Genomic DNA, 24212 nt, shown 5'->3' with positions numbered 1-24212 from the left:
ACACCATATTAACAAACTGAAGTATAAAAACCATATGATCATCTCAATAGATGCAGAAAAAGCTTCTGACAAAATTCAATAGCCATTTATGATAAAAACTCTCCAGAAAGTAGGCATAGAGGGAACTTACCTCAACATAATAAAGGCCATATATGGCAAACCCACAGCCAACATCGTTCTCAATGGTGAAAAACTGAAACCATTTCCACTAAGATCAGGAACAAGACAAGGTTGCCCACTCTCACCGCTTTTATTCAACATAGTTTTGGAAGTTTTAGCCACAGCAATCAGAGACGAAAAAGAAATAAAAGGAACCCAATTTGGAAAAGAAGAAGTAAAACTGTCACTGTTTGCAGATGACATGATATTATACATAGAGAATCCTAAAGATGCTACCAGAAAACTACTAGAGCTAATCAATGAATTTGGGAAAGCAGCAGGATACAAAATTAATGCACAGAAATCTCTTGCATTCCTATACACTAATGATGAAAAATCTGAAAGAGAAATTAAGGAAACACTCCCATTTACCACTGCAACAAAACGAATAAAATACCTAGTAATAAACCTACCTAATGAGACAAAAGACCTGTATGCAGAAAACTATAAGATGATACCAAGAGATGGAGAGATATACCATGTTCTTGGATTGGAAGAATCAACATTGTGAAAATAACTCTACTACCCAAAGCAATCTACAGAGTCAATGCAATCCCTATCAAACTACCAATGTCATTTTTCACAGAACTAGAACAAAAAATTTCACAACTTGTATGGAAACACAAAAGACCCTGAAGAGCCAAAGCAGTCTTGAGGGAAAAAAACGGAGCTGGAGGAATCAGATGCCCTGACTTCAGATTATACTGCAAAGCTACAGTAATCAAGACAGTATGGTACTGGCTCAAAAACAGATATACAGATCAATGGAACAGGATAGAAAGCCCAGAGATAAACCCACGCACCTATGGTCAACTAATCTATGACAAAGGGGGCAAGGATACACAATGGAGGAAAGACAGCCTCTTCAATAAGTGGTGCTGGGAAAACTGGACAGCTACATGTAAAAGAATGAAATTAGAACACTCCCTAACACCATATACAAAAATGAACTCAAAATGGATTAAAGACCTAAATGTAAGGCCAGACACTATAAAACTCTTAGAGGAAAGCATAGGCAGAACACTCTAGGACATAAATCACAGCAAGATCCTTTTTGACCCACCTCCTAGAGAAACGGAAGTAAAAACAAAAATAAACAAATGGGACCTAATGAAACTTAAAAGCTTCTGCACAGCAAAGGAAACCATAAACAAGATAAAAAGACAACCCTCAGAATGGGAGAAAATATTTGCAAATGAAGCAATTGACAAAGGATTAATCTCAAAAATATACAAGCAGCTCATGCAGCTCAATATAAGAAAAATAAACAACCAAATCCAAAAATGGGTGGAAGACCTAAATAGATATTTCTCCAAAGAAGATATACAGATTGCCAACAACCACATGAAAGGAGGCTCAACACCACTAATCATTAGACAAATGCAAATCAAAACTACAATGAGGGCTTCCCTGGTGGCGCAGTGGTTGGGAGTCTACCTGCCGATGCACGGGACACGGGTTCGTGCCCTGGTCCGGGAAGATCCCACATGCCGTGGAGCGGCTGGGCCCATGAGCCATGGCCACTGAGCCTGTGCATCCGGAGCCTGTGCTCCGCAATGGGAGAGGCCACAACAGTGAGAGGCCCGCGTACCGCAAAAAAAAAAAAAAAAACTACAATGAGGTATCATCTCACACCAGTCAGAATGGCCATCATCCAAAAATCTACAAACAATAAATGCTGGAGAGGGTGTGGAGAAAAGGGAACCCTCTTGCACTGTTGGTGGGAATGTAAATTGATACAGCTACTATGGAGAACAGTATAGAGATTCCTTAAAAAACTAAAAATAGAGCTACCATATGACCCAGAAATCCCACTACTGGGCATATACCCCGAAAAAACCGTAATTCAAAAGAGAGTCATGTACCACAATGTTCATTGCAGCACTATTTACAAAAGCCAGGACATGGAAGCAACCTAAGTGTCCATCGACAGATGAATAGATAAAGAAGATGTGGCACATATATACAATGGAATATTACTCAGCCATAAAAAGAAATGAAATTCAGTTATTTGTAGTGAGGTGGATGGACATAGAGTCTGTCATACAGAATGAAGTAAGTCAGAAAGAGAAAAACAAATACCGTATGCTAACACATATATATGGAATCTAAAAAAAAAAAGAAAAAGGTTCTGAAGAACCTAGGGGCAGCACAGGAATAAAGACGCAGACGTAGAGAATGGACTTGAGGACACGGGGACGGGGAAGGGTAAGCTGGGACGAAGTGAGAGAGTGGCATGGACATATATACACTACCAAATGTAGTGTATATATTTTTTCACCCCTAATGACGGATCATCAAGATACATGAAGCGAAAATGGGCATAACTGAGGGAGAAATAGTCGGTTCTACATAAGAGTTGGAGCCTTCAATACCCCACTCTCAGGGATGGATGGAACAACCACACAGAGGATAAGTGAGGAAGCAGAGGACTTGAACAACATAATGAACCAACCAGATCTAAGACACACGTGACCCTACCCACCAACACAGCACACAAGTACACATGGGGCCTTCTCCAGGACAGACCACGTGTTAGAGTACAATTTATGTCTTAGTAGATTTTCAAAGATAGATATCATACAAGGTATCTTCTCCAACCACAGTGGGATGAAGTTAGAAATCAGTAACAGAGGAAAAGTGGGAAATTCACAAATTTGTGGAAATTACACAACACACTCAAAAGAACCTTGTACCAAAGAATAAATCACAAGGGAAATGAGAAAATACTTAGAGATGAGGGCAAATGAAACAGGACATACCAAACTTAGCAGTGCTAAGAGGGTAATTTATAGTTATAAATGTTTACACTAAAAAACAAGATTACAAATCAATAACCTAACTTTATACAACTTGGGGAACTAAAAAAAAAAGAACAAATTAAACCCAAAGCTAGCAGAAGGAAGCTGACAATAAAGATTAGAGCAGAGATAAAATAGAGAATAGGAAAGCAATAGAGAAAATCAACAAAACCCAAAGTTGGTGCTTTGGAAAGATTAGCAAAGTTGGCAGACTGTTAACTAGACTGACTAAGAAAAAAAGGGAGACAAATTATTAAAATAGAAGTGAACGCGGAGGCATTACCACTGACTGTGGAGAAATAAAAAGGATTATGAACAATTGTACTCTAATGAATTGGATAACCTGGATAAAACGACAAATTCCTAGAAATACAAACCCTGCCTAGACCGAGTCACAAAGAAATAGAAAATCTGAATAGACTCACAAGTAGTAAGGTGACTAGATCAGTAATCAAAAACTCTGGACAAAAAAAAGCTGTGGACCTGATTGATGGCTTCACTGGTGAATTCTACCAAATAGTTTAAGAAGAACTTACTCCAAGCCTTCTCAAACTCATCTAAAAAAATTCAGGAGAGAGAACATTTCCAACTCACTCTATGAGGCTGGCATTGCCATGATACCCCCCAAACATCTCTGGCCCATCTCCTAGACGGTCACCGGAGGATTTTTCTAAAACATCCAGCCAGAGGGAATTCCCGGGCGGTCCAGTGGTTAGGACTCCACACTCACGAGGCTCGGGTCCAATCTCTGATCGGGGAACTAATATCCCACAAGCTGTGTGGGGTGGTCCAAAAATAAATAAAAATTAAAATAAAAACAAAATAAAATATCCAGCCAGATGGTCTTCGCCCAGTGACCTGAATCTGGTTCCTGTAAGATCTTTCTATTTCCTGTTGTAAAGAGAGGCGCAATGGTACCTCCAGAATCAGGCTGAACACATATGCACCCCACCCAAGAGCCTCAGCCCCCCAGGGATGGGCCCCACAGCAGATAGACACAGCTGAAGGGAGTATTAGTGAACTGAAAGGCCATCCTGAGGAAACGGCTCAGGATGCAGCACAGAGCCAAGGAGATGCAAAGTAAGAAACTGGCCCTGAGAGACAAGAAATCTCGGGGTGGGGGGAGGGAAGTGAGGATGGAAGACAGCCACGTGGATGTTCCCCAAGCTGGGAACGGCTTGCCTCCAATCCTCCCTCTGGATTCCAAGGAGGTGAGTCTCCAGAGACTGGTGGAGGGAGGAGAAAGGAGAGAAGAAGGTAGAAGTGAACTGAATGGTACTTCCTGTCACACACTGTTCCACCAACAGCCTCTTCTGACAGGCCCACTGGCTGTGGGTGAGATCTTTGCTCCCATTTCATTCACTGTATCTCACTGGTCTTCATGCCCTTAGGGGTTAGCATACAGAAGGTGTTTTTTTTTTTTTTAATATACTTATTTATTTTATTGACTTATTTATTTTATTTTTGGCTGTGTTGGGTCTTCGTTGCTGAGTGCGGGCTTTCTCTAGTTGTGGCGAGCGGGGGCTACTCTTCGTTGCGGTGCGTGGCCTTCTCATTGTGGTAGTTCTCCTTGCTGCGGAGCACAGGCTCTAGGCGCACGGGCTTCAGTAGTTGTGGCACGTGGGCTCAGTATTTGTGGCTCGCGGGCTCTAGAGCGCAGGCTCAGTAGTTGTGGCACATGGCCCTAGTTGCTCCACGGCATGTGGGATCTTCCCAGACCAGGGCTCGAACCCGTGTCCCCTGCGTTGGCAGGAGGACTCCCAACCACTGCGCCACCAGGGAAGCCCCCAGTATATGTTTAATAAAGACTGCTGAATGACTGAAATTTGAGGCCTGGAGAGTTCAGCGTCTGATCCCTGGTGACACGAGGGAAAGATGAGGAGAAAGGATTTGGATTCAGAGTTGTCTAAATCCAGTGCCTCTGCTCCTTCCATTCCATGGTGCTAAGCAAGATTTTGCTCACGTCCTAGGCCACCTGCTCAGCCTCTCGTCCAGGCTCTCTGGACATCCTGCCGGACAAGGCCCCCAGCCCTTCTCTCTGATTTGGAACTGGCTCCCAGTCCATCCTGGAGGTGAGTGGTCAGCTCTGTTCACCCAGCACAGCAAACATTGCCAGCTGCGTTCAATCACGGTAAGGACGGGCCTGGAAATCTGCATTTTCAACAAGGACACCAGGAATTCTGACTTGGAAAGGTTTGGTGTTCCACGTCCTGGCTCCCAGGGAAGCTGGTTAGTTTTTCTCAGCCTCCATTTCCCAGAGCTGAAAAAATGCGGCTAATAATTCGCATGCAGGGGTGGGGCTGGCACAGATGAGGTGAGGCCCCGACCCACGGTGAACACTCGTTAAATGATACTTAATTCCCACCGGTGAATATGAGTTCACTTCAAGGGGTTGATGAGAGCCAGGGAGAGGAAAAATAACTCTTTACCGTGCAGAAAGTCCTTGCATCTTAAATACAGTATCAGCACTCCTTCTGGGGCCTCCACGCAGCTCATCATTCTTTTCAAACTCCAAACTCTGCAAACCTCTCCTCTTTCCCACTAAATAAATCATTAAAAGATTCAAAGTCTGGGCCTCGTAAGCTTCCCCTGGAATGGAGTGAAAAGCAGACACGTGCTCCCCGGGCACAAGGAGCAAAGTCCTACGTTTGCAAAATGGTCAAAAATGAGTCATTTCATTTGTGGAAAATGAATCCATCTGATCTTGCAAATGTTTCGCCTCGGGGAAGAGAAGTGCATGCGAATTCTCAAACAGCCTTCTCCTGGACAAGCAGTTTCCTACTGCTCCGGGAGGCTGAGACAGCCAAGCAGAAAGATAATGCCTCAGATCACTGGAGTCCAAAGAGAAATAACCTCCCCACGAAGGGGCCCTGGGGAGGGTGTGAGCAACAGGGGGTCTCCCAGGGTTCAGTTCCTTAACATTCAGCAAAGAATCCGCTCAGGGCGTCCGTCCATCAATACCTCACTTTGCCAGCCTAACGAAACCCAGACGTCAAGGGTGGCCCCTTGGGCTTCCCTGGTGGTGCAGTGGTTGAGAGTGTGCCTGCCGATGCAGGGGACACGGGTTCGTGCCCTGGTCCGGGAGGATCCTGCGTGCCGCGGAGTGGCTGGGCTCGTGAGCCATGGTCGCTGAGCCTGCGCATCCGGAGCCTGTGCTCCGCAGCGGGAGAGGCCACAGCGGCGAGAGGCCCGCGTACCGCAAAAACAACAAAAAAAACCCCAAAAGGTGGCCCCTTCTGCCCACTATTTTTAGTGAGGGTTTGTTGTGGACGTAGGGATGTGAAGGATTCTCCACTGACCAAGGTGAATGGTCCACTTTTCTCTTTTCCTCCAAGTTCACAGCCTGAAAACATTTATGGGTCCTGAATCCAATAAAACAAACATTAGCTTGTCCATGTTTTATGTGCAAGATATCACGCTGGGGCTCCAGGGATACCTAGCGATACCAGGTAAATTCATTCCACTAAGGCCCTTGCGGCCTGCCGTGTGCCTGGAAGGTGCTGGCCTACCTGGAAACGACCCAGGGCCACATCCGGGGCCCATTACTCTGCCTGGGGAAGTAAGACAGGGGCTCACATCACTAGGACGCAAAAGCAGCATGAACTTGGATATCAAAAGCAGGCACAGCAGCTACAGAAGGCAAGGATGAAACCGAGCAGGACCCTGCGGGGCTCCTCCTGGGCAAGGAGCCTCTCTGTGCAGCCTGTACGACCTTCCCTGAGTTCCAAAGGGCAGTTCAAACAGTTGCCAATCAGGGCACGGAGGGGATGCAGAGACGCCAAGAAACAACAGTGCAGCCTTGGGGCGGGGTCCTGGTTCCCCTCAAGAGATACACACAACAACATATTTGAGCTCTTTACAGAACTAAAACCCCTACAGATGGAAGACGTCAGCATTCTTCATTCCAGAGAAGACCACCTGAGGTCAGATTAAAGGAACCAGAGAAGCTCATCAAGAGACCACGGAGACCAGATTAAAGGACTACAGGTCCCGCACACACTGTAATCCTTATCAGCAACCCCACCCTTGAACCATTGCTATAAACCTCCTCACCAAATCCTCCTGGGAGGAGACGACACAGTTTTCAAGGGCAGGAGTCTGCTGTGTCCCCCTTTGCCTGGCAAAGCAATAAAGCTCTTCTTTTCTACTTCACCCCAAACTGTCTCTGAGATTCGATTCGGCACCGGTGCACAGAGGCCAGGTTTTCAGCATCAAGGGGTGGAGGGGAGGACAGCACTTCATCCATGCCCCCCTCAATCCCCCCGAGCTGCTGCCTCCTTCAAAGTTTCAGGCAGGCAGCAGCTTGGGGGAATTCCGAGAAAGGCACAGGTTTGCCCCGTGGAGGGGGCAGAGGAAATGGCCCGAGTCACACGGACAAGCCGGAAGGCAGGCAGGGAGTCACTGGACGCATTCAGAAGGCGAGGAGCACCGCCGGGTGGGAGCAAGCAGGAGGTCGAGGGGGACTTAGCGGAAAACCAGACTGCACAGGTGGGAGGTGCCGGCCGAGGGGCAACGGGGATCGTGGAGGAGAAGCAGAGGGTCCCTGCTTCAGAGCACTCCCTCTTGCGGCCCTGAGGGCCGAGGGGCTACGGAGAGGCCACCCGGTGGGGTCTGGGCTCACTGACAGAAGAGACCCCACGACACTCTTCCCTGGAAACCCAATTTTGCAGCTGTGCTGGGAGGCAGCGACCTGAGCATGGGGAGAGGACTGGGACCCATCAGAGGTCATATCTGAGCAGCCTGGCAGCTCCTGGTCCTGAGCAAAGGGAGGGCTGTGTGTGTGTGCGTGCGTGCGTGCGTGCGTGTGTGCTGTGCCCGCACCGGCGAGCAAAGGGTGTGACATGTGGCCAAGGCCTGATGCCGGCGTCCACAGCCCCGGAGCTGAAACGCAGGATGGAGACGCAGTCCAGACCTGAACACGGCACCTTCAAGTCCTAACGGTTTCCACCCACGACCCAGGAGTGCACACAGCCAAGCGGGCTGGAGCCATCGGGGTGGGGTCCTCAGCCCTAGAAGAGCTGAAACGCAGCCTTCTCTGCTCACGCCCCCATCAGTTTTCTTCCTTGCCTGGCGCCTGAGTGCCCGGCGTCCTGCCGAGAACCGTCTGGCTGGAGCTGGGAGCGTATGTTCACGCTGCACTCCGCCACCCGCGTCCCGAGGCCGTTCCTGTTCCCGCCAGGCAGCCAAGAGATGCAGCTCCGGGTCCCTGCACACGTCCTCCCCCCTCCCCCGAGGGGAGAACCCTCCTCCCTGGGCCCGGCCGCAGCATCAGTGCCTTCAGAGAACCACCTTCCCGACACCCCACCACCACCACCACGAGATGCTGAGGCTGGAGGTGGGGGACTGGCTGGGCGCCCAAGCTCTTCAGGGCCATTCGCTGGCCACCTCGAGGTTCGCTCATCCTACACACACCTCCCACCGCTGCTCATGGGGAGCCCGGCTGGACCCACAGGTCTCAGGGGACCTTAGTGCAGGGCCCCATCTCAGCCGCAGCACCTTCTGGGTGAGTGTGTCAGCCAGAGAGGGGGGTTCTCAGATCCCAACGGGGCAGGGGACGGGACCTCACCCCCCCATCCGCGAGCCAATCCCCTTCCAGTGTCATTGCACACCCTCAGTGCCGGGACGCTCACTGCTCAGCAACCCACCCTCAGCTCGGACGGCTCTCGATTTTTAATAAGAGGTCATACACGGGTACGGTTCACAGCCCAACAACAGCAAAGGGACTCAGGGGAGGCTCGCGGCCACCCTGTCCCTGCCTGCCCTGCCCCCCACCTCCTGAGAGAACATTCTGTGGCTGCCTGTGTCTCCTGCCCTTGCCCCAGGATGTAACGTGAGGCCCACGCTCTCCTGCACCTGGCTCTGTTCACGGACAGCAGCCCTGGGCCTCTTCCCCGCCGGCAGCCGACAGCACACTCCTCTCTCCCAGCTGCATCACTGGGATGTCCCTGAATGCCCGGCCGGGCCTCCTCCTGCATCTCCTGGACACCCTCTGTCCCTCAGAGCGTCTCGCCCAGCCCCTTCAGGCCCTCATCCTTGTGACACTCTGTTGGGTCCCCTTGAGTGTGTGTGCCTCTGCTGCCGGCTGGGACCCTGCATGGCTTGGGGCCACCAGCCCCAGGCCCTCTACTGGCCCCGCCCGTGTCTCCTGGGCTACGCCACAGCCGAGTGCGTCAGGTACTGACTCCAGGGAGCCTCCCCGGGGTGCAGCCACCTTCACCTCTGCCTCTGGCTCCGCAGGCTGCCCAGAAGACCCCATCCTGCCTGACACTCCCAGCGCCAGACCCGGATGAGCATCTCCTCTCCCCAGGGGGTCACGGGAAGGTACCTACCATCCGGTCTGCAGCCAGTGGGCCCCGGGGCCCCTGTGGCTCTCTAATTGCCTCCTTGTCTCTCCTTCCTGCCCCCACTCTCTCTACCACCCATTGTCTCCCATCCCCCATGGCTTTCTCGGCCCCAGCTCAAGCCTTGAGACCTGCTGCACCAGCCCCTGGGCTGAGGCACTAACACCCTCCGCGTGGTCCACTCAGAGCCCCCAGCTGGTAGGGGTGGGGAGGCAGAGGGGTCTCCACCGCAGGCCCCGAGAAAGTACCATCAGTCAGCTCCACGCACCCTGGAGAGACACTGCAGTCCAGGCTGAGAGCCCACGCCTCCACCAAAGTCCCCAGAGACTTGCCCCACCTGCCCAGCCTGGCCTCAGGGGCTGTCTGAGCTGAGACGATTCTGGCCCTACGTGGGTCACAGCCCAGGCAAACCCGGTCACCATCAGCCCCGATGGGAAGGAACCACCACCAGGCGGGGTGACTCCGTGAAGGTCACTCAAGGACCAGGAAAGCCGACGCAGTAAACTGGCGCTCTAGCTCCAGGACCCCAAGCCAGCACAGCACGGCCAAGGTGCCCAGGCGGCGGGCAGGGCTCTGACCTGGCCAGACCCCGTCAGAGAGAAAGCGAAGCACATGGTTTCACCAACGCCGCCCACTCCCAGGACAGAGGCACAGACAGAGGCTGACGACACACGTACCTGACGCTGCGGGAGCTTTCTCCTTCCGACCTGCAACGAGAGAGAACACACGCTTAGAATGCAGACCCTCCGCTGCTGGGGACCCAGGCGAGGATGTTAGACGTGGGGTCCCTGAGCCCCGCTGCCCAGGATCCCTTCTCCAGCCTCAGCAAGCTGCCCCCACCCAGCCCCAGGGCCACCTCTAGGAGCTTCAGGGCTCCTCTCCCACCCCCTCATGCCCATCACTTCGAAGGTAATTGTTTTTACAGGAGTTGGGAAGCAACCCCAGAGTTGCAGGAGGAGCTACGGTTCCAGAACTCTGTGTCCAGGCTCTGCAAGGCAGCATCCAGACCAGTGAATGAACGAGTGCGCGTGGGCGCTGCGCTGGCCTTGCTGCTGCCCCTGCTTGGTATTTGCACCGTGTCTCCCCACTCCCAGCTCTATTTTCAAGTGCCCAGAAATCAATTCCACTGCTTTACAAAGGAGACAAGGCTCAATGTCAAGAAACCAGACAATAAGATCGTATCACGCGCACCTGAACTTTCACATAGACCGAGAAACACGCGGAATCCATCAACAGCGATGACTTCTGCTCTATAAGCCGAGGGAAAGGGACTTTGGGATTAAACAGCTCAGGGCAAAAGAGGCTGGCGGGCTTCCTGGGCCTGAACAAGCTAAGGGCTGCGAGTAAGCACATTTGGGACTCTAATCCCTGAACATCCCAAACTGGATTTCACTGCCAGAGAGCCTGAGAAATAAAAACACACGTAACCCAAAGTCAGATGACTTTTCTTTCAGCAAGTTGCCTTTCCAGTCATCCTGAAGACTGGCTGCACGGTCCCCTCAGCACGGAAGCCAGGGGGTGGCTTCTCCCACTGAGCCAGGCTGGCTGACCTCAGGAGACCACCCTGTGCCCCTTCCCCCTGTCTGCCGCGTCGGAGAAGATGTCATCCCGGTTGCCTTTCAAGCTGACTGACAGGCCGGTGCAGGACCGTGTCTCCAGGATGCCGGCAGCTGGTGGCTGCCCAAAACGCCATGTACACGGCTCTCGCTGTAGCCACACAACGCCACAGGCCATGGAGCCTGTCTCATCGTCACGCTCAGGTGTCTGTGTCACAGCCACAGGCCACATCCCGTCAAGCCTCGGGTGCCGCCAATGATGACGACGATGAGACACGCTCCTTATTCGGTCCTCACTGTGTGCCGAGCCCTGGGCTGGGCCCTGATGCATGTAATCTGTGATTTCCACAGCAACCTGGCAGGTCCAGCACGGTCCCCGCTGAGCACATGAGGGACTGAGGGTCCTGGAGGCTAAGTGCCACAGTCACATGACCGGCCAGTGCCCAGGTGCATTTTGAACCCAGCTATGCAAACTCCACCCTCTTCCTGCCAGGCTGAGCTCCCGACGCAACCTCAGTGGTCAGCAAACCACATTCTGCCGTGTTCAAAGTCTGGGCAGAGGTGACAGGGCTGGTGACGGAAGGGGACACGGGTTTGCAGGTGTGTGACTCCTGATCAGGGACTGGTTACCCAGGGATACTGTCATTTATAAGAAATGTGTATTTACATATTTGGTCTTTCAGATGACCAAAGTGTTACCAAATAAATGCAAGTCCATGTGCCCGACGCACAGTGAATCCAAACAATAGGAAAATGTCGGCGTGTGGAGCAGAGAAAGGTTTATTGCAGGGCTGTGCAAGGAGACAGGTGGCTCATGCCTTAAAAACCCCAAAGGTGAGCGAGGGGCGTGGCTAACTGTTGAGAACTTCTCGGTGTCAGATCCTTTGTTCTTGAGGTCGGGACCTGGGCAGGGAACGACGTTCCTGTAACCCTCCACCAAAACAAATGTTATTCTCTGTTCTGACAAGAAAGGGCAAGGTCCCCAGGCTCGACTTTCTCCCTCCGAGGTCCAGACCGGGCTAAGAGGAGGGGGTCCCTGTGGGGGCTGGGTACCGTGCCTGGGAGCATCCGTCTGGGTCCTCCCGCCAGTGCCCAGGCCCGGCTGAAGAGGCAGATCTCAGCTGGCAGCGCCCTCAGGGCCAGGTCCCCAGACCCTGCCCAGCTGTCATCGCCGAGGGAGCCGGGAGCCCAGGACCCAGCCGGCCCTCAGGCTCCTCAGGCCACGCAAACGGGAGGCGGGGGAGCGTGTGCCAGGTCCCACGGACCACAACCCATGCAGACTGCTGCCGCCACTATGTCCCGCGGGCGGGGATGGGGAGAGGTTCACTGCCAGCTCAAGGCCTGGGCCCGGCCCGTGGGCAGCTGTGGCGAGGGCCCTGCGGGACGCAACCTGTTCCCCGGGACGCCCAGCTCACCCGCCGGCCCGAGGCGGGAGGGCCTGGAGAGCCCCGGGGAGAAGGCCGTGATCCGCCTCTTACTGCGCTCTCCGCCGCGAGGACCGCCGGTGGCGAAGGGTGACTTCTAACCGCGGAGCTAAGGGTGTCGCGGTAACCTTCCCGCTCTCAGGGTCTCGCGGTAACCTTCCCGCTCTCAGGGTCTCGCGGTAACCTTCCCGCTCTCAGGGTCTCGCGGTAACCTTCCCGCTCTCAGGGTCTCGCGGTAATGGTTGTGGTTGCTCAGTAACGACCGAGTGCTATGGGTCACGCGCCTGCCCAAGCCCCTATTACAAAAATATGTTTCTCACATGCAACTGGTCTTCATCCACAGTTTCCTGCTCAAAGCTTCCAACACCCTTGTAATTTCCTGAGAGATAAGAGCAGTGGGAGCCGCACAGAGGGGGACAGAGCCCCCAGTTTGCCACTCAAGCACCCAGGCCCACTGTCACAGGCGGATGAACCTGGGCTCCCCTGGCAGCACCCAGCCCGCCCCTTGCTCTCACCAGCGGCAATGAGACAGCAGGTAGTTCCCAGCTGCCTGAGTGTAAACCCCTGTCCAGAAGGACCCTGGACTCCCTCCAGGTGGGCATCAGCGCCCACCATCACGGCCACACTGCCTCCACACTAGCAGGTGATGAAGACAGGAACAGACCTTGTGCCCCCTCCCCCAGGGGCCGAGACAAGGTCAAAGCAGCCCTCTGTCAGCTGGAGAGTCGCCAAAGCCGTTCTCAGGAAGCCCTGGCAAAAGCCGGCACGGACGGGTGAGGTAGACTGATGCCCGGAGGAGCAGGTCAGTAAAGCTGCCTGAAGCCCCCTGTCTCGTGCAGAGGGAAGGGTGGCTTCCACAGGAGACGATGCATCCCACGCCCGGAGCCCAGCAAGGGCCTGGCACCCAGCAGGCTCCATGGCAAAGGCTGCTGTGTGAACCCATGATGGCGTTGGCCCAAACCTCACACACTAAAAGCCACACACAGCAGAGTCACATTTACACCAAGGACAGCACATTCAGAGGACCCTTAGAACTCCAGGGCATATCGCTGTCAGTCCTAGGACAGAAGGAGCAACGAAGAACGCAGCGGGGGTGGGCAGATGAGGCCTGTGTGCGCGTAGACGTGGCACTACCGTGGACTGGGCAGCAGGCAGCGAGCACCCCAGAGCCCTCTGGTTTCCTGCCCATGAATGGGAACCAGGAACGGGATGACTTCCTAAACTGGCAGGAATGGAGGTGAGGTCACAGAAGCAGTCTCATACCTCTTAACCCAACCTCAGGGGACTGTCCCCAGTGGGTCATCCAGGGCCAGGATGAGGCGTTACATGTGTGATGCTCAGGTCAGAGATGCCTTAGTTTGGGATGCTCTAGACACACCTGGAGATAAGGATTCTGGCACAAGGAATTTACTTGGGAGGTGAAGGCAAGGGAAGTGAGAAGACAAAGAGAAGTTGCCTAATTATGGCTGTTATCAAGCTGCCCCCCACTGTGGGAGCCTCCACTGCAGGCAACAAAAATTGGTCCACCAGGGAGCCCTGGGGGCCAGTGCAGAGTTCCCACCCAAGGAGTAAGTTGCTGCAGTCCTAGCTGAGTCTGCTCCTAGGGGACAGTAAGTCTCCACACTCCAGCCTGCCACACAGGAGGCCAAGGGGTCTCCAGCCTCAAGAGAAGACCCCAGGCAAAGAGGTGCTGGCGGTTGGAAGTGAGAGGCTGGGGTGAGGGGCTCTGCAGCCAGTGCTCCCTGGCCTAAGAGAGAGCCCTGCCGTCCTTATGATAACACCATGGATAACTGAGCCGCCATGTGGACTTCACAATGTCAAGGGTACAAGTGATCATTTCATCCTCTTGTTTCACTTCTGTGGTGGACCCTGCAGACTGACTCATTCATTCAACATGTGTGCCAACCCCTCCTTCCATGGCTTGCATAAGTTAGCCTCTGGAAAACTGAAATCTATATTTCTCAGACACCCTTGCATCTAGAGTTCGGCAGGTGACCTGAGTTCCTCTGGACAGATGTCTATGTAAGATTTAAAAGGTGGAAGCAAACAACACAGGGTGGTGGAGGGATGGGGCTCCTGGCTGGCAAGGAACAGAGGGGTCTGGGCCTGAGCATTACAGAGAGTGGGGTTTCCATGGCAACAGGGTCAGGTGGGGGTAGGCGATTGTCCAGGCTGTGTTGTCCCTAGCTATGGGGCATCCAATCTTGGTCCCCTGGTAGTCCTGGAATCTCAGTCCTAACACCCAGGAATAAGTCCTCTCCTGCTCAAATCAGAAAGAGTGGATTCTGTCGTCTACAACTAATCACTGTGACTGATACAAATTCAGATTCTGAAATCACCTCTATTGTTTTTCTTGTGTGGAAGAAATACAGAAACGTTTAAGCTAAACAAGTAAAAATCATCTGTAATCCACCACCTGGAGGTACTGAAACACACTGAGACACATAGTAATCAAATTGGCAAAAATTAAAGACAAAGAAAAATTATTGAAGGCAACGCGGGAAAAACAACAAATAACATACAAGGGAACTCCCATAAGGTTAACAGCTGATTTCTCATTAGAAACTCTACAAGCCAGAAGGGAGTGGCACAATATATTTAAAGTGATGAAAGGGAAGAAGCTACAACCAAGATTACTCTACCCGGCAAGGATATCATTCAGATTCGATGGAGAAATTAAAACCTTTACAGACAAGCAAAAGCTAAGAGAATTCAGCACCACCAAACCAGCTCTACAACAAATGCTAAAGGAACTTCTCTAAGTGGGAAACACAAGAGAAGAAAAGGACCTACAAAAACAAACACATAACAATTAAGAAAATGGTAACAGGAACATACATATCGATAATCACCTTAAATGTGAATGGATTAAATGCTCCAACCAAAAGATACAGGCTCACTGAATGGATACAAAAACAAGACCCATGTATATGCTGTCTACAAGAGACCCACTTCAGACCTAGGGACACATACAGACTGAAAGTGAGGGGATGGAAAAAGATATTCCATGCAAATAGAAATCAAAACAAAGCTGGAGTAGCAATACTCATATCAGATAAAATAGACTTTAAAATAAAGAAAGTTACAAGAGACAAGGAAGGACACTACATAATGATCAAGGGATCGATCCAAGAAGAAGATATAACAATTGTAAATATTTCTGCACCCAACATAGGAGCACCTCAATACATAAGGCAAATACTAACAGCCATAAAAGGGGAAATCGACAGTAACACATTCATAGTAGGGGACTTTAACACCCCACTTTCACCAATGGACAGATCATCCAAAATGAAAATAAATAAGGAAACACAAGCTTTAAATGACACAATAGACCAGATAGATTTAATTGATATTTATAGGACATTCCATCCCAAAACAGCAGATTACACTTTCTTCTCAAGTGCACAGAGAACATTCTCCAGCATAGATCACATCTTGGGTCACAAATCAAGCCTCGGTAAATTTAAGAAAACTGAAATCATATCAAGCCTCTTTTCTGACCACAACGCTATGAGATTAGAAATCAGTTACAGGGGGGAGAGAAACGTAAAACACACAAACACACGGAGATTAAACAATACGTTACTAAATAACCGAGAGATCACTGAGGAAATCCAAGAGGAAATCAGAAAATACCTAGAGACAAACGACAACGAAAACACGACGGTCCAAAACCTATGGGATGCAGCAAAAGCACTTCTAAGAGGGGAGTTTATAGCAATACAAGCCTACCTCAAGAAACAAGAAAAATCTCAAATAAACAATCTACCCTTGCACCTAAAGGAACTAGACAAGGAAGAACAAAGAAAAACCCCAGAGTTAGCAGAAGGAAAGAAATCATAAAGATCAGAGCAGAAATAAATGAAATAGAAACAAAGAAAACAATAGCAAAGATCAATAAAACTAAAAGCTGGTTCTTTGAGAGGATAAACAAAATTGATAAACCTTTAGCCAGACTCATCAAGAAAAAGAGAAAAAAAAAATGTTAGGGCTTCCCTGGTGGTACATTGGTTGAGAGTCCGCCTGCCAATGCAGGGGACACGGGTTTGTGTCCCGGTCTGAGAAGATCCCACATGCCGCGGAGCGGCTGGGCCCGTGAGCCATGGCCGCTAAGCCTGCGCGTCCGGAGCCTGTGCTCCGCCACGGAAGAGGCCACAACAGTGAGAGGCCCGCGTACCGCAAAAAAAAAAAAAAAAAAAAAAATCTAAAAATAGAATTACCATATGACCCAGAAATCCCACTGCTGGGCATATACCCAGAGAAAACCATAATTCAAAGAGACACATGCACCCCAATGTTCACTGCAGCACTGTTTACAATAGCCAGGAGCAACCTAAATGCCCATCGACAGACGAATGGATAAAGAAGATGCGGTACATATATACAATGGAATATTACTCAGCCATAAAAAGGAATGAAATTGGGTCATTTGTAGAGACCTGGATGGATCTAGAGACTGTCATACAGAGTGAAGTAAGTCAGAAAGAGAAAAACAAATATCGTATATTAACACGTATATGTGGAACCTAGAAAAATGGTACAGATGAACTGCTTTGCAGGGCAGAAATAGAGACACAGGTGTAGAGAACAAACGTATGGACAAACGTAAGGGGGGAATGTGGTGCGGGGGCGGTGGTGGGATGAATTAGGAGATTGGGATTGACATGTACACACTAATATGTATAAAATAGATAAATAATAAGAACGTGTGGTATAAAAAATAAATAAAATAAAATTCAAAAATTCCAGAAAAAAGAAACAAATACAATCCAAACATCAAAAAAAAAATAATAATCTATAATCCAGCACCTGGAGATACTGTAATATTTTTGCATGTTTATCTCCAGGCTTTGTCTTTTTGTTATTATTTTATACAGTCAACACGATGCAGTTTATATCATTCTATTTATGCCAGCTCTGCTCACTTAATGTGGATTATCACATCCCAGGGGCCTTGTCCACGAGGCCTTCAGCTCCCTAGAGCAAATCAGGTTCCTCTCCATCCACCCTTTTTTATTTATTTATTTTTAAATTACTGTATTGAGGTATAATTGACACAGAAAAAGCTGTATGTATTTAGATGACTTTGGAGATAAGTATATGTCTGTGAAACCATCACCACAATCAATGCCATAAACACATCCATCACCTCCAGAAGTTTCCTCCACCCCCTTTATTTACTGTTTTTTTGTGATAAGAACACTTAACAGAAGATCTATCCTCTTAGCCAAGTTCCAAGCATTTAGTAAGGCATTATTATCTCTGCAGACTCTGCCATGCAAACCTCTAGAACTTACTCATGTTGCATGACTGAAACTTTGTACCCTTTGACCATCACCTGTCCATTTCCCTCTCCCCAGCCGCTGGCAGCCACCGCTCTACTCTCTTCTACGAGTTTGACTATTTTAGATTCCTCATATAAGTGGCATTATGTAGAATTTGTCCTTCTGACATTTCACTGAGCATCACATCCTCCAGGTTTATCCATGTTGTGACATGACAGGATTCCCTTTTTTTAAGGCGGAATAATAGTCCGTTGCATGTATATATCATATTTTCTTTATCCATTCATCAGTCAATGCACATTTAGGTTGCTTCCGCGTCTTGGCTATTGTGAACAATGATGCAATGAAGAGGGGGGCAGATATCTCCTTGAGATCCTGATTTCAATTCCTTTGTGTACATACTCAGAAATGGGATTGCTGGATCATATGGTAGCTCTATTTCTAATTTTTTGTCCAGCTTTGGTGTCAGAATAATGCTGGCTCATGAAATTTGTTCAGAAGTGTTCCTTCTTCTAGTTTTTGGAAGAGTTTAAGGATTGGTATTAATTCTTATTTAAATGTTTGGTAGATTTCCCCTGTGAAGACATCTGGTCCTGGGTTTTTCTTTGTTGGTTTTTCTTTTTTTCTGGTCCTGGTAATTCAGCTCTTTCAATCTCCATATTTATTATTGGTCTGTTCAAGCCTTCTATTTCTTCTTCATTCCATTTTGGTAGGTTGCATGTTTCTAGGAATTTATCCATCTCTTCTAGGTGGTCTCACTTATTGACATAGAATTGTTCACAATAGTTTCTTACAGCCTTTGTGCATAGCATGCTTTGTCCCTGACTCTGGTGATGTTGTTCAGTAACGTCCCAGAAGTAGAAATACTGGCTCCATCATAGAGCATGAATATGGTTAAGGATCCTTCATACACAGGGCCACACTGCACCCCGGAAGACCTAAGCGCCACCACCCTTGAACGTGAGGGCTAAGAGACAGATGAGTCTTTAGAGCAGCGGTGCACATGGATCACCTGAAGATCTGATTAAAATTCAGACTGTGATACAGGAGGTCGGGAGTAGGGCCCGAGATGCTGCATTTCTAACAAGTTCCCCGGAGAGTCCCCCCAGAGGCCCTCCGCCTGCCTGCTCTTTCCTGTCAGTACCTGGGCTCCATATTGACACAGCCCCTGGGCACCTGTGCCTCAGCCTCCAAGGCAGCAGCTCCAGCAGCAAAGCCTGTGCTTGTCTCCACTCTGCTTGCCTCAGGCCGTGTCTCCGTTTGGCTCTCAACTCCAGGCTCCATGACCCCTGATGGTTCTTAGGGGTTCTGAGTTGGGTTCTCCACTCGGTGTGGGGTGAACGTATCCCCTCAGACCCAGGATGCCGCACCGCCCTGGGTGGGGTAGGGGACATCTGTGACTACCTTTCCTGCCTGCCCTGTCTCTCCTCATCTTACGCCAATAGTACCTCTTTTTTATTTTGAAGACCCTCAGCTACCTACCCAGCCTTTCCTAGTCCACGTGGCTTAGGGGAAGTTAACCCTCTACAATACCAGAATCAAAAGGTGAGCATATAACCTAGTTCTGGCCAGTCAACAGATTTCATCGCCTTCGTTTCAGTCACCTGTTTGAGGGTGAACATGTGACCTGGGCCCAGCAAACCCATGCCAGGACTTACAACAGAACTATTGTGGATGAGAAGCTCTCTGCCCTCTGCGGGGGCTGCCAGGGCCACTACATGCAGCTCACTGCCCGGAGAGTGAGGCCAACATGGAAAGCAGGGCTAAGGTAACTCCTGAGGTCATAATTTGAGCCCCTAGGTCAAGCTGGACCTGAAGCTGACTTGAGCTGGATGGGGGTGGGCCACCCCAGAGCTAGGACCAAAGCCATCACAGAAAGGCACCAGCTTGGGCACTGAGGCTTGTGTGTGTGTGTGTGCGCGCGTGCGGGTGCGTTCAGCACAAACTAAGGAGGCAAGAGGCTCCAAAAGAGAAACCCCACGAGTGTCCACAGCCACCTCCCCACACACACACGTCACCCACACGCACATGGGCACGGCACGCACACAGTCCAGGCCAGGGCAGCGGGGGTCATGGTGGGGGGACTGCAGCCGACAGAGAGGAGGGCCGCTCCAGTCCCATGGCACGTTTTACAACATTGCTGGTATCTTCGCATGAGATGCAAAACAATAAAAATACGAGACGCATTAGGCGACTGTTAAGTAGCTTAATGGGAGCGTGAGTCAAAACAGCATTTAAATATGGTACAGCGGCCGATTTGGAGTCTTTAAACAGCCTTTAAACAGCCTCGTGCCTCTCATCTCTCCTCGGGGAGGAAGTCCACACTGTTGTCACTGTCTTTCTCATATGTGAGTACAGGGCCTTAGTATGCACCCTCTGGGGGTCCACACAGGAGAGGTGGCCAGGTCAAGGTCACACAGCCTATAGGGGCAGAGTGGACACGCAGACAAAGGTTGTCTTACTAAAACCCTGGGTTTGACTCACCACCAGAGGCAGGTTTCCCAGGAAGCTATGGAGGCTGAAACTGCAGGGCCCTCACTTGTTTGGCCCCTTCTCATATCTGACACGTAATTCTGGGGTCTTTTTCTTTTTTTTTTTTTTTGCGGTACACGGGCCTCTCACCGCTGTGGCCTCTCCCGTTGCGGAGCACAGTCTCCGGACGCACAGGCTCAGCGGCCACGGCTCACGGGCCCAGCTGCTCCGCGGCATGTGGGATCTTCCCGGACCGGGGCACAAACCCGCGTCCCCTGCATCGGCGCCACCACTGCGCCACCAGGGAAGCCCGGGTCTTTTTCTTAAAAAGCGCCACGCCAAACTATATAAGTTCTATGATTCAGGCCTCACAAGGCATGAATCAGCCCCAACTCCCAACGGACCTGTTTCCCACTTCCTCTCCCCCAATCCCAAACCCAAGGGTGCTGTAATCAACTTGAAATAAGTACTGAAAGACCTCCGTTTCCAGGGTATCTCTGCTCATCCTCATCTGCAGTTTCTTCCCTATTTCTGATGATTTAGACACTTGTCATGCAAACGACATCTACAGAGACCCATTCTGCGAAATGCTTACACGCCTCTTTTCAAGGTCTCCTGCATCTTAAAATAAAACCAAATCCTCCTGCTTCTTCCTGGGCCAGTGCTCGGGGTTCCAGCCTGCAGAAAGGGGAGAAGCCCACGAGGAGCTCCCTAGCCATCCACCTGGTGACCCACAAGAGCCGCCCCCCGCTCTTGGCCTTGGGGGCCCCGTCCCCTGCCTTCCAACCTGCCAGGGCTGGAGGCGGTCTGGAAGTCACAGTTGCAGATCCAGTGCTTGGACCTGACTGAGTTTCCACCCAGACATCTCCTCTCTACCTTCAGGCTTTATCAGACTCTCAAGGGCGTCTCAGTCACCAGACTAAAGGAACACGCCTGCCCTTCCCACCCTAGTACAGAGGGGCCCCCAAAGCAGGCAGCACTAGATAAGAGCGTGGGGGCCCTTCACAGGGGCTGCGGCCCTGCCCAGAACCACGTGGGGCTTCTTACCTTCCTGCCTGGAACAGGTGACTCTCAGCATCCCTGGGTACCCCACGCCCCCAGGATTAAAGAGGACCTCACCTCTCTCAGGGTGACATGACAGAGGCTAATGATTTTGCAGAGCCGCTTGAAAAGTAACGGTGATGGTAATAATAATAATTTACTATTACTATTAACAACTAACATTTACTCAGCACTTACCACATACCAGACCCTATTCTAATCAGTTTACAGGTATTAACTCATTTAATCCTCACTGCACCCTGGGAAGAAGGTAGGACCTCTATTTCATTTAACTCTTCCATTTTGGGGGCTGCTTTGTTTTAATTGCAAAAGGAATGTGTGCTCCTTGGAGCACATCTAACAGAAAAGGCACGTGCACAGAGCAAGTTCACAGTATCCCCGTGCCTGCTCTCTCCCTGTCCATCCCGGCTCCATTTCCCCTCTCTCAGCACAACCAGGGCGAGTAAATTCATGCACGCAGCCTGTCCTTATGCCAATACATGCAAGCACATATCAGAAGGCTCTCTTAGAATTAGCTTCCCCATTTTGTGGATAACAAAATGCAGCTCAGAGAGGTGAAGTGACTTGCCCAAGGTCACACAGCAGGCAGACGGAGGAACTGGCACTACTTGACTCCCAAGTTTAATGGCAAAGCCTGTGACCTTACCCACTAGCCTCCACGAGTCATCAGCTTTGAACCAAAGGAGTAATAATAATCATAACAAAAGAAAACAGCGGCACACATTCACTTAGTACTAACCATGGCAGCGTTTCAGGTGCATTACACACATCCACCTAGACTTCCCCCAAGTCCTGCGAGCTGGTCCTATGATTTGCACAGCCTTCCCCCGATTTCACAGATGAGAGAACCAAGCCTTCATGAGGGGAAGACACTGGCCCAGGTCACACAGCTATCAGCAGTGACAGACCAGGATTCAGACTCAAGCCCTCTGACTATATCAGCCCAGGAAGGCAGTTGGGTGGGAAGGGGCAGGGCTTGGTCCTAAGTCAATGGACAGAATGGCCACTGTCCCCATCCTGAACTCACATGGGCTTTTTACAGTGCCTCCCACTGGCCATCTCAGGGCCTTTGCACACTGGGGGGTCCTCCCCTCCCCTAGGCCTAGATAATGCCCAGGGCTTACTCAGGCCCTGGATGAGCCCCTGGGTAAACCCCCCCGCTCCCCGCCTAATTCCTGAAGCCGAGCAAGGCATCTGTGCACAGCTGACGTGGGATTAACACATGTTCAGGGAACAGTGTTCGGTGAATAACGTGTTGCTTCAGTGGGAAGGCTGAGCTGGGCTAAGGGGACACAGTGTGTGAAGGACCCAGAGAGGCCCTGGGCATGCGCGGGGAGTACGGCAGGGCAGCAGGCAGGGCCCAGCAGGAAGAAGAACAAAGAAGCAGATGAACGAGAGAATGCTCTTTCCTCCTCTCACATCATGACGGACACTGAGGTTTAACGAGTCCAGACAGTTCTCTCCACTGCCCTTGTTAAAATCTTCACCAAAGAGCTTCCAACTCCCAACAAGAGTGCGTGAACGCTCTGAGTTAGGATGCCACCAGCAGAAAAGGACACTTCCAATACCATGGCCAGGCTGTCCTGACCGATGAGGCCGGAAGCTGGGCACCCCAGGACCAGCGCGCGGAATTACACGGTCAGCCGGCTGTCCGCTCCGGTGGGGAGAAGCCCAAGAGATTTCCTTCTGTAAATGTTCAGTCGTAAAAGATATTTGTGGCAAGACAATCGGTAGTCCTGGATCACGTTGAAGGCAGCGAACTGGAACCTTAGAAATGGTCCAACCAAAGCCACTGCCCGCTTTAAACGCATCTACTGTCCCCTTGGTGAGAATTCTGAACTCTTTCGGACAGATGATTTTCACAGGGGGGCAGGCACTCAGAATGACAATTACGTATCCCAACAGGCTCCATCAGATCCTGAGCAAGCGTTGTATCTTCAGTGGCGCTGATTTCAGCCTCACACACCAGGCCTCGCTTACCTCCTGGAAACTCTTCCCAGCAGTCACGCCATCAAGCTCCAGGGATGGCATGGGGATGGGTCCTTGAGAGTGAGATCGGGAATTCTGAGGGCTCCGTTTGTGAAGGAGACCAGTTTGCCTGCTGAGGACCCCTAGCCAGGGAGGAGTGGCCGGCGGGCCTGCCCGCGGACTTGACACGGCTGCCCCAGGGCAAGGGAGCAGGTAGAGTCAGGGAAGCCACGCCCCACAGCCCACAAGGTGGGTAGAGATTGTGGTTCTCCATCACAAAAACTGTTCAATAACTACAGGTGTCTCAAGACGGATGGTTGTACCTAAAACAGAGCTCCCTGGCCCTGGAGGCATGCAAGAATCTGGGTTGGTGGAAAGGGCATGCAGAATTAAATGGGGGACTGCGCCGTCTCCAAGGTCCCTTAGACCACCGGGAGAAGCCAGGATGCTAAGATGTGACTATTCCTCCCTGTTAAAGCAAGTCCAGAAAACTCCTCCTGGCCGGTCAGTGCCAGCCAATTGCGAGTGGACTGTGTGTTTTGTAGGTAAAATAGCTCCACGTCGTCACATGTGCTTCTGTCGATGCCTCTGTCATTTCACAGGAAGCATCTGCAAAGCCCAGCTCGCTGCTGGTCCTGGGACGGATGTCAGCAAAGCTCAGCAGGGAGCCGCCTGCTCGGGGCTGAGTGTGCACGAGGGTCCCCAACGGGTCATAGCGGGGAGCAAGTGTCCAGGCCGAAGGGTCAGAGGGGGCAACGAGAGAGGCTTCTGAGGGCAGCCACCTCCTGGACGACAGCCCCAAATCTGTCCTCACTCCTCCAGAACCGGGGGAGGGTGCGCAGGCCCCCCAGATGCCTGCAGCAGGAGAGCTGCCACTCGTCCCCATTTGCTCATGTGTCCAAATCGCATTTTGAAAAACAAAAAATGTTTGACACTTTCTTCTTCCCTCCTTCCCCCGCCGAAGCCTCCGAGGACGGTGAGGTCTCAGCCTCCAGCCTGCCCAGGTGGGTGGGGGCCGGGGGCAGATGCAACCAACCACAGCCAGGAGGCGCTGGAGCAGGGACACACACAGTGGGTCTGTCTTCCATAAACAGTTGCTGAATGGAGGGACAAGGTGAGGACAGCAGTGCCAGGTGTGGGG

General features: G+C 51.1%; 1 protein-coding gene across 5 annotated transcripts in view; it reads right to left on the bottom strand.

Annotated features, from left to right (window-relative positions):
* The window catches only part of IQSEC1 (IQ motif and Sec7 domain ArfGEF 1), a 331754-nt gene that overhangs the window by 227354 nt on the left and 80188 nt on the right, over positions 1-24212 (bottom strand). For all 5 annotated transcript variants that reach the window (XM_067755608.1, XM_067755609.1, XM_067755615.1 and 2 more), the window contains exon 2: positions 9979-10008. In XM_067755608.1, the coding sequence (XP_067611709.1) occupies positions 9979-10008 (30 nt within the window). The remainder of the gene's footprint in view (positions 1-9978; positions 10009-24212) is intronic.

Source organism: Pseudorca crassidens, chromosome 10 (assembly GCF_039906515.1).
Source record: "Pseudorca crassidens isolate mPseCra1 chromosome 10, mPseCra1.hap1, whole genome shotgun sequence".
NCBI classification, from domain to species: Eukaryota; Metazoa; Chordata; class Mammalia; order Artiodactyla; family Delphinidae; genus Pseudorca; species Pseudorca crassidens.
The sequence above is the reverse complement of the archived record's forward strand: the minus strand, read 5'-3'. Positions and strand labels throughout refer to the sequence as shown.